The sequence below is a fragment of the Acomys russatus genome, chromosome 12, assembly GCF_903995435.1.
Source record: "Acomys russatus chromosome 12, mAcoRus1.1, whole genome shotgun sequence".
In the NCBI taxonomy this organism is placed as follows: domain Eukaryota; kingdom Metazoa; phylum Chordata; class Mammalia; order Rodentia; family Muridae; genus Acomys; species Acomys russatus.
Window position 1 is genome coordinate 8146677 of NC_067148.1, and position 16700 is coordinate 8163376.

The 16700-nt window shown below is 40.6% G+C and overlaps 1 protein-coding gene across 1 annotated transcript in view; it reads right to left on the bottom strand.

The window, feature by feature from the left end:
* The window catches only part of Dnah7 (dynein axonemal heavy chain 7), a 248100-nt gene that overhangs the window by 125793 nt on the left and 105607 nt on the right, over nucleotides 1–16700 (bottom strand). The window contains exons 30-37 of the mRNA XM_051154521.1: nucleotides 16015–16227; nucleotides 13864–13962; nucleotides 12281–12529; nucleotides 8879–9028; nucleotides 6680–6862; nucleotides 5787–5963; nucleotides 3531–3662; nucleotides 1667–1891 (exon numbers count right to left, since the gene is read on the bottom strand). Coding sequence (XP_051010478.1) covers nucleotides 1667–1891; nucleotides 3531–3662; nucleotides 5787–5963; nucleotides 6680–6862; nucleotides 8879–9028; nucleotides 12281–12529; nucleotides 13864–13962; nucleotides 16015–16227 — 1428 coding nt within the window. The remainder of the gene's footprint in view (nucleotides 1–1666; nucleotides 1892–3530; nucleotides 3663–5786; nucleotides 5964–6679; nucleotides 6863–8878; nucleotides 9029–12280; nucleotides 12530–13863; nucleotides 13963–16014; nucleotides 16228–16700) is intronic.

Here is a 16700-nt window from a genome sequence, read left to right on the forward strand (position 1 = left end):
TGTAAATTACATAATTTGATTTTTTTATAATAAAATTTCAAATTTTTTTCTCCCTAGAAAAATAGTGCTGCCTTATCTATCCTAGTGATTTAAAGCACATCAGATGCAGGCTTATTTTTCCTTGGCATTGCCAAATACCCACAACCAGTCCTCACTGGCCTCAGCTAGTCCTCACTACACTAGACGGTGGACGTCCCATGCCCCTGACCTCTGCATTGCCCTACCTGAACCTAGACCATGGTGTGATGCTCTCTTGAGAACGATGAGAGCTCCCTGGGTACAGCAGTATTTTATACTTTTTTTTTCAAAGATATATTTATTTTTTTATTATGTATATACAGTGTTTTGTTTGCATGTACACCTGCACACCTGAAGAGGGCATTAGATCACATGATAGATGGTTGTGAATCACCATGTAGTTGCTGGGAATTGAACTCAGGACCTTTGGAAGAACAGGCGGCGCTCTTAACCACTGAACCATCTCTCCAGCCCAGTATTTTATTCTTGTTTCGCTTTGTTTTGTTTTGTTTTGCTTTGTTTTCTGGCAACCAGCTACTCATTTACACTAAATTTAGTAAGGACACTGAATTCACATCAATCTAAAAATTACACTGCAGACTTTTCTAGAACTGGTGAGAAAATAGTTCCTTTTCATGGTCTTGATAAGTTATTGACCTCAGACAGGATTAAGAATCACTAAGCCGGAAGTGTATTGTCATCTAGAGGCTGTGGTCTTACAGAAACCAGCTCCTTCCATAAGAAATGCCTCACTCTCTCTACACTTCTTCTCTCTGGAAATCCCAGGCTTATGAATAATTTGAAATACAATTATCAAATATGTGTTGGGCAGGATGAAAAACAAGAATTCTTTGTTGGATGAGGTTGGCAGTACAGCTCAAGAGCTATAAAAATTGAAACTCTTAAAATTTATCTTAAGGAAGTGATTAAATGTGCATACCATAACTTGTGTCTAATAAATTTCCTGGTAGATTTAGGATGCTGAAAAATAGCTCTACTGAAGAAACACTAGTGATATAGAAAGTTTTCTCTTAATTAAATAGAAAAAATAAAAAAAGGATAGAAACTACCCATTGAGTACAGTGCAGGGTCCCAATTATACCATGTTATATATGTTTAAATTATTTCTTATTCCTCCTGTTTTAGGGATTCCTGTGTACTATATGCAATGTTAGTGGAAGTTACAACAAAGCCAACAAACATAACTCACGTCTCAAAGTCCAGTCTGTCAGAAACTGCCCATGCTTTACATGCATTTCTACAAGACTCTACCTGCAGTGTATTAACGTATACCCCAACCTCCAACACTAGGCCTTGAATAGCAGGTGCTTGGTGCTGGCCTAGGCATTGTAATGTGGAATTTCATTTAGTAGGTATGGTTGGCCCATTGGGTATTTATTAAGGACTTTTTGTCACCGAGGAAATGACACTCAGGAAAATGGGCTCATCCAAGACTGTACAGGAAGAAAGTAACTCCGCTAGGACCAAACCTCAGGGTGTCTGACTGTAAAGCTGACACACCTTCCTCTATTTCACACTGTCTGTTCATGTGAACAGTTGGGGACAAATTACCCTAGAGCCAACGCATGCTCTGTCTCAGTGGAGAGTCTGCCAGGCCGGCCGTTACACATCTTGCTTCAGAACTTACCTCTGGGACAAACTGATAATCATAAATTGTTCCCTTCTCAGGAAAAGGCACCGTTAATGTCTTGGAGGACACTTGCTCCATACCACTCTGTAATTTATACTTATTTCGAGTTAGGTCTGAAATTGGTCCTTCCATTAGCTCTCGGAGGATCTTACTGAATTTCAGACGATCATCATCTGTACAAGATGCACCGATAGACCAAATCAATGAAAACAGGAAGATGCCCTGCATCGGAGAGATGAGAAGATAGAGTGCAATTAAAGAGACGCTTTATCTCTATCCTGATGGCTCAAATCAGATCAGCCAGATTGATACCTCTGAGAGGAAATGTGTAATAGCAGCTCATCCAAGGGTTCTATAAGAATTAGTTTCCCCCAAATTATGTCTCATGCAATCTTTTAAAATGATACAATGCAGAGCATAAATTAAAGCCAAGGAAAACCTTAACAACCATGCTTTTAGTAAATCACGTGTTTTAAACTCATATTGGTGTTTGTTCTTTAGAGGAACACTGAGGTAATTTTGGTAGGCAAAACAAGCAAACAAACAAACAAAAAACATATTTTCATTTCAATTTAATGCAGATACCCTGGATTGAAGTAAAACCGATATCTGCTGTTTTATTTGAAATGCTTTAATTAATGAATCAGCATTAATTAAACGAACCAAATTTGCCATTCTGAAAGCATCCTGTTTCTACCAAAGCAAATGGCAGGGGAGACCAGACTCACCAATTATATGACAAAAGTCTGCCTGCTTTATAATCAAGTCTCCTTTTAGATGATAAAATGAACAATCACAACCATGCTGAGAAATCTTTGCCTCTAATCCTGTTCATTTAACACTTCGTTTATGTGAAAGCTATCTCTCTCTCCGGAAAATGCTTTTTCCTAAATTAAAAGGTAACTTATTTTCATAATATATGAGTTGTAAGAATTACATATTGGCCAACTTAAAAGTACTGCCATGATCAGTATGTTAATATTTTTATCTAAAACACCCAAGATCTATTGATATCTCATTACTACATTTTAAGAGTTTCAATTACTTTTCAATTACATGTAGCTGTGTGTGCCTATGTTGAGTATGCGTACATGAGCACAGGTGCTGACAGAGGCCCCTGAAAGTAGCTTTTTTAAACTTCCTGAATTGAGTGCTAGGAACTGAACTCCCACACAAGAGCAGCGAGCTCTCCCCACCACTGTACCATCTCTCCAGCCTGAGATCAGGTCTGTTTATCAGATTTTTCAAATATTTTTCAAAACTGTTTATCAGTCTTAAGATACAAATCAATGGTAGATCACTAGCCTAGCATGTGTTACCTCCTGAAGTCAGCCTCCAATACTGAAAAATGAATATCTAAATAATAAACAATTAAGTAAATAAACAAACTATTTATTTACTTATTTATTTATTCACTTATTTATGGGTTGTCTATTTTTTAATTTTCCTTAACCTCAAATGTACGTATGCACTTTCACACACCCATTCTCCTAAAATGTAAACCTGTTCTTATACATAAAAGACAAAAGTCAAAGTGGAAAAATAATGAATCATGGGTGGGGAAAGGGTCTGTGACAAAGACTGCTTCTGAGGCTGGTCAGGACTTGGTTTCAGTGGCAGATCCTTGCTGATCCGCTCTGTCATCCATCGCTCAAAACCTCATGGCCCGGGCATATCTACAAATGTAGTTTTCCTGACAGCGCTGTTTGGGGCTTGACCTCTTCCTCCCTCTTAGGCCTCCACAGCTTCCTTAAGTCCAATCTCAGGAATAGAGTGGGCCTCATTGATTAGAAGGCTTTGGTGAAATTGTGAGGTGTCTGTTTTTGTACTGCAAGACACAGAAAGCAGTGAACCATCTTACCTCAAGCAGAGAGAAAGTTTCTCGATCATTTCTTTCTTTTTGCTTGTTTTCATCAGCAAAGTCATCCATAAAACAGTCTATGAGATTCATTAAGGATCGAGCCAAGTTCGTATCTGAAGTAGGAGAGAGCTCCTAAAAAATCAGAAGGAAATGTCTATAAAACAAATGAAGACAGGTGTTAGGATACCAACCACGTGTGTTTATGGAGCCTGTCCAAGCCTATCAGGCCCAGAATTCCTGTAAAGGTGCTCTTGTGATCCTCATTAATGAAGGGAAACTGAGGTCCACATTTATTCCTTGTCTAAAGTAACTGCCATGTTTCAGTAACATGTACTCTATTTATGATGTATTGTGTGACACACATGAACTTTGGTACCCATATGGAGGTGTTTCATGGGCTGGTTCTCCTTTCCCACCTGGTTGAGGTAGGGCTCTTCTCTTTGCCTCTCTGTGCACAGAATAGCTGGCTTGCAGTTTCTCGGAGATTGTCCTGACTCCTCTTGCCATCTTGCCATGCAAATGCTGACATCTCAGAGGTACCTACCACGTTTGGCTTTTTGTGAGTTCTGGGAATAGAACTTGGGTTGCCAGGTTTATGCGGTAGCTGCTCTTACCCACTGAGCCATCTCAGCAGCTAGTGGTGTGTACATTTTATAAAAATCTCTAAAGCAAATTCTCAAGTTAAAAGGCATGTGTTTATCTTAATCAAGGGCATAGATGCTATCCTTTATAAGTCTTAGAAACCAAACGTTGGAAAAAATGAAAAAAAAAAAGACACTTAATTTACCTATATGTAATACTTAATAAATAAAACCCACTTAAAGATCTGTTTACAATCCATAGCTATAGTTACAGAAAACTGAACTCCAAGATAGATTTCTGGGTTCACTCCGTGTCTGCAGAACATCACACTGGGCACTTCACATATATGGCTTCTCATTAGTATAGTTTATAAAGTAAACCAGGAAATACCCATAGCTCCTAGAACCATGCTCTCAACATGTGCCCACCATCTTCCCTGTAGCAGCTCTGTTCCAGCCTTTTTACTTGCCCTCCTTTGTGGTCGTATGTGAAAATTCACACGGCAAAATCCTCTCTGAAGGCCAGGAGTGGCAGGCTTTCCACTCAGCCACCCCATCCCCATAAAAGGTGCTGACACCAGGAGTGAGATTCTGGCCACTGATGGGGTGCTCCCACACAAATGGTCCTCCTCGGCAGACATCCATTACTGTAATAGCTATCCGTAACGTCTATATGAGAGGACAGAACTCAAAGTATGTGAGAAAGTTTACATTAGAGGTTTGGTTTTGTGTACAGCCAAGGTCCACACCAGCAGCACAGAAAGTTTATTTCTTTGTAGGACTTACTCTGACAGCACTAGGGAAAAAGAACCCACAGTTTCTGTACCTTGCTTTATTCTGACTCTCAGAGCATGTGTGCTTAGACAGTTTGGACCATGGCTCCTTCCTCTTTGCAACATACTGAGGTGCCAGCCACGCTTCGGAGACACCCACATTCTTGTCAGTGTCTCCCGCATTCCTCAGCCATTACCCCACACACCCTGTCATCTTTGTTCACATGTATTTGCAAGATACCCCATTTCCTTTCTTATCTTTCTACCAAGGATTTGATTGTTTTAGAAAAATTGGGAAAACAAATATACACATACATTAACCCATACTTGCACATGAAGATATAATATACACTGCCCACCATAAATCAGGGATAACATCTTAGATATAATTAACAGGGATGGGAAGACCTTTCAGGTTTGTTTGTTTTTTAATAGAAAATAGTTTTGAAACATTAATTGAAAGAGAGAGAGAGAGAGAGGGAGAGAGAGAGGGAGAGAGAGAGAGAATTACACCAACAACACAGTCTCCATTTCCAAGATGCTACACTTTGCCTGATTTAGGAGAAAACTTGTATGAATTCAAGCCTTTTTATTTTAGTCTGAGCTAAGGTTTTAGCAGGGAATGTCGGCATATCCCTGTAATCCTAACACTTGGGAGGCAGATGCAGCCAGACTGCAGGTTACTTACTGGCTGGCCTGGCTTTCCAGAGTTACACAGACAAGATTTGTATCAGAGAAAAGAAAGAAAGAAAGAAAGAAAAAAGAATAAAATGGAAAACAAAATCCAGTCAAACCTGCTATAAGGTACTTTATCCATTAGCTTTAGAAAACACATTGAAATTAATACATTTAAGTCTAATTTTCTAATTTTGTTTAAATCTTAAAATTCCTGTTTGTCTTACCTTTGTATGCCTTCTAATGAATTCCATGGAAACCGGGACCATTCTGTCAAACAAGCCTTCTATAAACTCCCTCTGGATGACACTGACTGACTGTGGTAAAGTGTTTAGCCAAGACACCATCAGTGGTTTCCAGCCTAGCATGTGCGGCTCCATATAGATCATGCCACAGCGGGAAACCTGCAAGGACACACGCTGCTTAGCATCCAAGTAACGCTTAGGAAGTGCCCTTACCTACATAGGGTCATTTTGCACAGTAGATGGGTAATTGTAAACAGGTAGATATCTTCTCACAGATGGGAGGGGGGTGTCACAAGATGCACATCTGATCCCAGGCAACCTAGTTGTGGAGTCTCTTCTGTTTTGTGTATCTCAAGAAGAAAGAACACCGAGTCCTTTGCTAACCTTACCATGGATTCAGTTTGGCCACATGCAGCCCCCCGACACAGTGGCTACAGCAAGCAGCTCTAAGAAGCCTCTTAGTGATCATCAGATTGCCATAATGATAGAAAACCTTCTTCAGTTAATCACTGGGGCAGAATCAGATGAGATGAAGCAGGGAGACCACAAGACCTGGTTTCCTAGTGGGCGTTAAGATGACTTGGAACATCTGTTTCTTACAACCCTCTTAGGGGAAAAAGATTTAATTTTGTACAGTTTCATGACCTCAGCTGTGTGTGTGTGATTTTGCAAAAACGATCCCAGGTAAGAGAGAAAAATAACTGCCTTACTGAATTTGCCAAGGCATGCAATCGGACATGCCTGTTCTTTCAGGATCACAGACTGCTCCCACAGTGTATAAATGCATTCCACTTAGAGTAAAAGCTACCAGGTGAACAGAAACGTTTACGGAAGTGGGTTCACTTCACTGACAGATGCCAGCGCTGGGAACTTACAGTGGCAGGAGAAGCGACTTCCAGATCCATCGGCTCAAAAATCAGGTTCATCTGCGGTGACATTTGAATGATCTCCCCGCTCATCAGGCACAGCTTCTTGTTGTCATCCAGCACAGTGTTCATGTTCTCTATCCACACTGCGTCAACTGGCCCATCGAAAATTAACCACTTCCTGTCCGGAGTCTACTTTACACACAGAGTAACGGAGCGAAGGAAACAGGTCAGTGATATTATTTCAAAATTAAATATATATATATATATATAATTTAGAGTTAATTTGCCATGAAAACATCAAAAAGCACAAACACATGTGTGCATGCATGATGCACACAAGTACACACATACACACGTGCACGCATACACACACACATACACAAGCATAGATGAAGAAGCCTACATATGCCACGGACAAGACAAAACTGTAACTTCTTACCTTGATTCAATCTTTTCTATGTTTCCAAGGCTCATATGCAAAATGCTTTAAAAAATGTCAGAACTGAAAATACTATTGACAGGGAAGTCAGAATGTTCATTCAAATATGCCTACTCCTAGTGTTTTATAGCTCATTCTTATCAGTTTTTTTTAAAAAAACATTAATGACTTCTATGTGCTATGCTAAAAATTTTCATCCCTCTATGAAATGAGTTCACACGCACACTCACATACACACACACACACACACGCACGCACACACAAACACGCATACTCACACACACTCTCCTAGGATGAACTGTGACATAAGGGTGGTTAATCTTAATGCTGGGACCCTTTAATGCAGTCTCTCATGCTGAAGTGATCCTCCCCAACTATACAATTATTTTTGTTGCTACTTCATAATTTTGCTGCTTTTATGAGTTACAGTGTAACTGTAACTGCAATGGCCTTAGGTGACCCCTATAAAAGAATTATTTGCCCTCAAAGGTGTTGTAACCCACAAGTTGAGAACCACTGGTGTAGGATATTAAAATCAGCATAACATTCATACAAAGTTCAGTACGTCAGTAATAATATGCATCAATGATGTACTGTCAATGTAAGATCAGGGTTACAGCCTGACAAATATTTAAGAAATATGAAAATGCTCATATATTGTCCAGAAAATAGTCAGCGTTCTGAGTCTTATAATTCCACCTGCTTGTGTATGCAAATAATGTTTGGCTCACCTTTGCCTAACGTGAGTTGCAGGGGAGATGGATTTAAAGCCTTCTTACCCCACGCTCAGAGCTGTGGTCAACTCCATAGGACAGAGAGCTGGCCCGGCGTCGAGCCATGCATGCTCACACTGAGACTCATGCTAGTGTGCCCAGGACTCAGGAGGGCAGCGAGGAAGGGGTCACCCTATGCTCTGCGCGATCACTGGAGGTCAACTCTCCCTTCCACTTTGAGCGGCCAGCCCCCATCAAGTGTCACTTTAGGGACACTGCTGTGACCTTGAGCTTCACAGTGTGAAGGACTTCCTGTTTGCCCAGCTCTATTGTTTTTGAGTAAACTGCTGCGTCTCCCTGAGATTTGGTGTTGATGAGACATAGCTTTCTGCAAAATATAATGTAAGCTATGTAATTCCGCATAACACAGAGGTGCCTCATGACAGTTTCTATGTAAATGATGTGTCTGCTTATACTGTTGAGAAGCTTAGTGTTGTTATTCTGGGCCTCAGCTCATGCTCTTTGGACTTTGCTTTTGAGTGTGACAGAAAACTACCCCACAGAACAAGGCAGGGAAGAGATGCCAGCCCTGGAATGTCATTTAAGACTTCTGATGTCCCCACTGCAGCCTCTTCTCTTCCAGCCACAATACATAGAAAGTGCTGGAACGTTAGACATCCTTGTTCTCTAAGCACTGAGCTATTTCTAAGAACAAGTGGGCACCACAGGGGAAGCAGCTCAGTGTGCAGAGACAAAGGATGCCACAGGAGAGGCCACATCCCTCGGCTCATCCGCTTTCCTGCCTCCCGCGAGGTGTGGTGAGCACCTCCAGGTCTGAGGTGTCCAGGAGCATGCTGTCTGCTGCTCTGGTGCGTGCGACTGTCATTCCTCACAGAAACACCGTCAAAGCAGCCAGAGACGTGCTTACAGTAAGCATCTTAAGACGTAAGTACAAATGTCTGCTTGAAATAACTGGGGGAAGAGTTGGACGCTGGTCACAGGACACATCACAACCTTTTAAAAATCTGCATTTTTGAGAGTGTGGATTCTCACCGCGGAAGCCGCGAATGCGCGAAAACTAACAGCCAGGACTCCGTCAGACCACTCGTGTGATACTAGGTCAAACTGCCCATACAGCTGGCCCATGGTGACAGACTTTGGATTTAAGACAGTTATTTGAACCTTGTTTTCTTCCATTAGTCCCTGAATGAAAAAGAAAAGCCAATATTACTCATCTTGAAAGATACTTACTGTCTTTTCTTATAGAAAACATGGCTATGAATAGACAAGTATCTTAAGGAACCTATAGAGAAGCTGCCAGAAATAAGGAATGAATTTAACAAGGCTCCAAAGCATACATTTGATGTGTGGAAGAAATCATTTCTATTTTATCTATATTGCCAGTGAACAACTGAAAAGTCAAGTTTTGAACTGTTATTTATAACATTATTTTAAAGCAATAAATTATACAAAAGTAAATTGTGTTCATTTTTTTTTTTTTTTTTTTTTGAGACAGGGTTTCTCTGTATAGCCTTGGCTGTCATAGACTCACTTTGTGGATTAGGCTGGCCTCAGACTCACACCGATCTGCTTGCCTCTGCCTCCCAAGTACTGGGATTAAAGGCATGCGTCACCACTGCCCAGCTCATTCTTATAAATATGAAATTACAGAAAAAGAATTAGCAACTGTTTTGGGTAAAGACCCACCTAGTAAATGATGCAGGTTTTGGGAGTTTTTGTTCTGTTTTCAGTTTTTTTTAAATTGTAAAACAAAACAAAACCAAACCTGTTCACATCACGCTGAGTTCATCAGCATTATAAACACAAGCTTGGGCTGGGTTTGGCCTGTGGGCTGTAACTTGCTGACCCTTGCTACAGAATGTTTTCCGAGAGAAAATAAAGAGATGTAATGATAGAGACTTCCCACAGAGTCAAAAATTTCATATTAGTAAATTGCCCATTTTGGCCAGAACCCTGGCTCTATGGCATTATTATAAGACATGTTGGTACCCTTGGGGCACATAAGCCTTGTTTTTAAATTAACAGAATTAATTTTTAGAGCAAACTCAAATTTGTGGGAAATTGAGTAGAAAGTGCCAAGCCTCCAGAATGCCCGCCCTTCCGGTGACCTCGCACACTGGGTGGCAATGGGCTCTACAGATGGTTGTATGGAGATGCACTACTGATGAGCAAAGTACACAACTCATATTAGGGCTGACTCGGTGCTTAGCTTTGTGGAGTTTGCTAACTACGTCATGTTATGTGGCCGCCATGATAGCATTGTGCAGAATATTATAACTTCCTTAAAAATCTCCTCTGCTGAAGCCATTTATATTTATATTTATATTTATATGTCATTATACGTAATGGCATAGCAACTCCAATTCTTTCCAATTTTGCCTGAGCTTTGGGCAGACACAAACCAGTAAACCAAAGAGCAGGTGTGTAACGAATCCTCCTAAACAACAAAACAACGCTCCTGCTTTTTGCTCTCTCCCCTGTGCCTGGAAGAGCTTTGCTGTGAACATTCCTCAGTGAAGCAGTGTGGGCAAGCTGTACTCGTTTTTTAATCAGGATGAAGTTGCTGCCCCTAAGAACAGGCTTTACTCCAAAGGCCAATGAGGAGGGAACTATGGGTAGAGTGTGGTAGCTGAGGGAACAGCAGTGCCACTATTACCATTACCAGAGAATGAACAGATCGTTTGGTCTTCTCAGGACACCAGAAAACACACTTACACCTTTACTCCTGTCCTCTTCCAGCGGTGTGGTGCCTCCTCCTTTTAGCGACTTTATGTTTGTGTGGGACAGAACCAATTAGATGGCATAACAGTGAACCAGTAGCATAAGCAAGCCAAAGCCAGGAAAGGGAAGATAAGAAGACAAGCTGATGAGCGGAGAGTTAAAACCAAGATGGAAAGAAAAAGAAGGAAGAGAGGAAATGCTTTGAAAATAAGAGAAGAGGCGGGGAAAGTGGTCTGTTAATTAATGACACTAAATGTAAATCACCTTAAATTCCCCAATAAAATAGAAAGACCAGAAGAGGACACGGGCTTACACTCCTGACAAGGAAGCTATTGACAAAGAGAAAATATCACTCCTAACAATGGCGTGTCACTAGGTATATGAACCATACCCTAGAGCAAGCTCCAAGCCCAGGCACAGTGCTCCAGCCAAAAAACAAACTCCATGTTGTTGTTTGGTTTTGTTGGTTTGTTTTGTGGGCTTTTTGTTTCATTTTTTTTTTTTTTTTTTTTTTTTTTTTTTTTTTTTGGCATTGTGTGTGTGTCTTATTTGTTCTTTGTTTGTTTTGGTTTTTCCTTCTTTCTTTCCTTTTTTTTTTTTTTTTTTTTTTTTTTTTTTTGAGAGAAAGAGGAAGAGAAAGAGAGCCTGAAGCTAGGTGGATAGGAGAAGGAAAAGGATTTGGGAGGGAGGGAAAAACACCATCAAAATATATTGTGTAAAAATTGTAAATAAAAAATTTTAATATAAAGACCATCAACCTGAATGTTAGACTGTTATTTTTAAAAGGCAATTCACAATGATACTAAGGATACATTTGAAGCTATAGGTAAACAGGTTCACAGGGAGAATGCAGAAACAGTATCCAAGGTAAGTAAGACATGTAAATATTTTGGTATTCATTGAAGATACAATGACCAGAAGCACATATGGACTCCAGGCACTGAAAGAGGAGGGAAAAGCCACCCAAAATACAAGAGGATGCAAAGGGAGGGAAGCATCAGCTGCACAAGTCTGGGCTCTCCTTTGTTTAGCATATCAAAGTAGGTTACAGTGGGACTTGCCTAAGGATTTTAAATGCTTGGGGGCTGTAGACATGGCTCAGCAGTTAAGAACACTTGCTATTCTTGCAGAAGGCTGGGGATTGGTGCCCAGTGCCTGTGTCTAGTGGTTCACAGCTACCTGTAAATCCAGCTCCAGGGAATCGGCCACCCTCTTTTCACCTCTAAGGGAATGCACACACATGCACATACACATATAAATAATAAATAAATACAACGTGGAGAAATTTGAATAGTAGTCATATATGCACACATGTGCCTTAAAACAAATTCCACGGGCATCTCATAACATAAGCTTATATTATAAAATCCCATAAAAATAAAAAATACGCTCCTAAAAGCATTAAAATAAAATCTTCCATTTCTTTTGTATTTTCTTTCTTTCTTTTTTTTTTTTTTTTAACAAAAACAATAAAAATGCACTACCTTTAACTCGAAAAGAAGTTAAAGATTGAAAGCCGCATGTGTGGCACACTCGCATGTGTTGGACTCTCTGCCTCCTTCATTCTGCCCTTCCAGTTTTATCACCTCTAACTTGTGTTCTCTTTTTAGTGATTTTATACTGCCCCGTGGAAAGTATATTTCAAAGTAGCCCCGTATTGTCTTTTGCACAAAGCTGGTTGTCAGTGAGTGACTGTGTCACCAGCACACGGACCTTTTCACAGATGTCATTTAAGGATCCAGCCAGAACACGGTATGCACTGGTCTTCCCACCAAACGGCTCTCCGACAATCATGAAGCCGTGGCGCACGATCATCATCTCGTAGATCTGAAGGATCTTCTCGGAGAAGAATTTGGTCATTTGCAGATTCATGGCGGTGCAGTTGTCTTTGATGGCTGCCAGCAGGTCATTGTAATCTGGCTTCGGTAATTTCACCCCAGGGAACAAATCCGAAGTAATTCCCTGAAAACAGGTGGGAGTTTTATTTTGCATATGTTTATATCCAAAAGATACAAGCAAATGGTTTTATATTAGCCAGTGTGTAAAGTAAATTTGCATTCAATATAACTGGGAATAGAGCTATTTTAGCAGTTTAGTGAAATATAATGGTTTCTAAACAAAAAAGCAAAGCCTTGAAAGTAGCCGACAACTAGAAACATTTGCCATCCAGTTCTTATCAACCAAGACCAATAAATAACACACACCCCTACCCCCTACACACATCAGGTAAAGACTCCCCTGTCAAAGTTAGGTAAAGACCTTCCCTCTGCTTGCCGCTGTGAGAGAGGTCTGTCGCCGTCTGACTGGGGTGGGAGGTGTCCTGCAGTACAAGAGGCTGCCTTAGACATGAAATTGTCCTGACTGGAAGTGTCAAGCATGCCCCACTCGAGAGAGGCACCACTAAACGTTTGCTTCCCAGAATCACTACTGCCTGCGAACACGCCCACGCACATACACTCTCAACTTCTGAAAGGAAATGCAGCTCGTGTTCCTGCACCAATGGGACAGACAGAATTCTTCAGGGGACCATTTGAAGTCTTGCTCTGTTTACTCCATTAATATACGTGCACTGCCAAGTCTAAATGCTAAGGAGAGCTCCTTTCAAAATGATGAGAGATGGTTACGGTATGACCACACTTGTAGAAGCATTCCTCATCTTCCTCCCGTGACAGCCACGGGCCCTGGAGTCCTTACGTGCTGGAAGGTAGCCACCATGGTGGCTCAAAACCTCACAACTACCATTTAGAAGGAGCCAGTGCTCCCAGGATTTCTGATAGCAAACAAAGAGACAAGACTGATTGTAGAAGGCCATTGTTATTCTAATTCCTCTTCCTCCTGGCTACTCATAATCTACTCTTAAAATATGGCAAGATTTTCAAACTTGGTTCTTAGGTAAAATTATCCCAAATAAACAATTTAACAAAAGTCACTGCATTCTTTTAAAGAAATTTAATTCTTATTTTATCGAGTGTTAAAGATTCAACAGTGTGCTAGCCTATCTAATTTTCAACATAGAGTCTACATTCCCATAGAATTTGTGGCAAATATTTTATAACTTTCGTATATTAATTATTATTGTACAGTTTTTAAAAAGACACATACAAATTCAAGTTACTGAAATTATCTGAAGCAGCAACCCAAGCTAAGCATACTTCACATAAGAGCCGGATTGGTCCATGTTCCTCTGAACACACAAGCGCTCTTCACAGTCCAGGTCTGTAGAAAGCCCTACAGACACGGATGCTCTCTGCACTGCTGTGAGAGTGCTGCCGCGTGGTAATAGCCAGTGCTCTTACCTCAAAGAGTGGCAAGTCGTGGGATAAAAACTTCGGCAGATTCACATCAATAATAGATCTAAGTAGCAATATCTCTTCATTTTCATTTGGATATTTCAGCTAAAAGAAAAAACAGCAGTAAGGATTTCTGTCATGAACACCCTTTTCATATTTATACTTAATCAAATGCACAGCACTTAGGAACAATATAAACCAAATACTGCTCATGTTTCTACTGTTTCTCATTGCAGAAACTGGTGTTTACACCCAAAGAGTCTCCTCTACCATGAACTGATTACACCTCCACGGGTGTGTGGACACAGGAGTAGTGACCAGGCTGTGTGGACACAGTAGTGACCAGGCTGTGTGGACACAGGAGTAGTGACCAGGAATTCAAAACATTGAGAGCTGCTGTTGCCTGTTTATTGGTTAGTACTTGCTCATTCCAGACTCTAATAGGTTACTTTTATACAAGTCCGAGTGAGGACTATTGTGAGTGGAGCAGACAGGCAGAGCACCACGCTGTCTGCTGGCTACCTACTGGGCCTGTTCACATGCCATGTAGTTAGCAAGCTCCATAGAGAAGGTGGCGACGGTTGCCAATCCAGTCCAGACAAGAAAACTTAAACTGTAAGGATCTGTTACATGCCCAATATTCACTGTAAACTCTGATGGAGCTTGGGGCTTGCTCCTTCTGTCTATATTAACATTCATATAATCAGTGCCGCCAAAATCTAACCTTAGAATTGTGTCTCCCAACTTAACTTACTCACTATCTCATTCAAAGTTCCCCTACCATTATTATTATTACTTATTATTGTTGTTGTTTCTAAAATTTTCTGTTTTTCAAGAACATTTCTGCCAAAAAAAAAAAAAAAGGAACAAGAGAGAAAGAAAGGAGGGAGGGAGGGAGGGAGGGGGAGGGAGGGAGGGAGGGAGAGAGAGAGAGAGAGAGAGAGAGAGAGAGATCCTTGTTCTTTATTAAGCTGCGGCATCAGGTGCCTGACTGTCTGCAAGCTTCTGACTCTCCAGGGATCCCAGAGGTCAAAGTTGCCCTGCTCATCTGAACTTCATTTTTGATTAATGTGACAAAAAAATGAATTTTGAAGTGTCAGGATCCATTTTTATTATTTGAGAACTTATTATTTTGAAGCAAATGCTTAAGTTGTCTCTTGGTAGAATAGAAACGAACTTGAAAATATTCAAGCCCAAGCATTCAACAATTCTAAATTAGCTGGAAACAAAGAGTGATAGGATTCATTTTCAGGATTCATTTGCAGCCTAGCTTTAATAGCTCAATTCCAGTCAGGATTCCAGCGCTGCCCTGCACGAGGACAATGCATTATCTCTCCCATTATCTGGCCACAACGTAATCCTGACATGCCATGGTGGTACAAATTGTTGCTTCTAGGCACTTGTGTTTATTGCAAAAAAAAAAAAAAAAAAAAAAAAAAAAAAAAAAATGGCTTGAAGTTAAATGCTAGCTATTATGAATAGAATGTTGCCACTATATATCAGAGTTCTTGATAGCATTTATGATAGAGGATGCAATGCTAATCATTGCTAGTCACATGGGATGGGTTTTAAATCCCAACCTCCTCAGACTGTGAATGTGAGCATTTTGTAAACTCCAGTGTCACATTTTAGAGGGGGTTGCTCTTAACAATAACTTATCTTGCCTTCATAAAGAACTAATAGATAGTTCTATTTCTTGGTTCTACTTTGAGAGAGGTCAGCCTTGTCCTGAGTTATCCTTGGTTCCCCTGTATTTAGTTGGGATTTTAAAATGCAAACAGTTGATCGCCATCACCACTAGCCCACAGGTGACGACTACGGCAATCACAAAAGTGACAATGCTCAGGATGTTTGTGTATATGTATTACTTTATACATTATTCTCCACAGAGTGCTACATGCCATATAGATAGAAAATCATCAGGATGGTTATTGAAAGCATGTTTTCTTTGGCTTGACCTAGCCTCATACGTTTAAACTCAAACACTAAGAATTACCTGTGCATGGTTTTACAAAACCCTATACAACTTTATTCCCATTGCCAGCAAAGCATTTTTTTTTTCTAGCCAGTTGATGAAACCAACTAGATACTGGAACTCTTATGAAGACACTGAGTGCCAAGATTTCAGAATAGAAAGGTAATGATCTACAGATCGACCTTCAGATTGCCGGCAGCGGTGAGCACGGACTTCACGGCTCGCATTCCGTAGTCGTAGTGGTGCTGGGAGGACAGTTGCTCTGAACACAAGCGGTAAGTAGCCACGATTTTTACGGACAGCGGCCGAGCAGTGACAAAGCCACAGGAGTACAAAACGATCTCAGCAATCATGGCATAGTCGGGGACCATCATCGCCACTGTCCGGAAGAGAGCCTGAAACGGAGCATCGAAGAGGGTGATCTTGTTCTTGTTTAGTCAAACACCACTTCTTATTGCTTTTCTACAATAATCTCATACCTACTAATAATGTCTGGCATTATACATTAATATCATAAATTAATGTGTTAATACATTAATTACAATATTTAAGTCATATGGATAAAGTAATTAAACTTGGTTTCCCATTAAGGTATATGTAATAAACATACCATTAACAATAGATAAACTGTTTTTTCTAAATGTCCAGGATCAGTTTTGCAATGTTCTTTGTGGAAAGCAACATGTTACAGGACAAAAGAACATCAGACAGCCAGGATACAAGAAAATCAGGCCTCTCATCCAGGCTGATGACAACGGCCCTGCTGTTGGGAGCCTGGCTTTTCATCAGGGCTCTCTCTAGGGAGCCAATTAACTCACAACCTGGAGCTAGTCAGCTGCCCAATTCCAAGACTGTGTTAAGCAAAGGA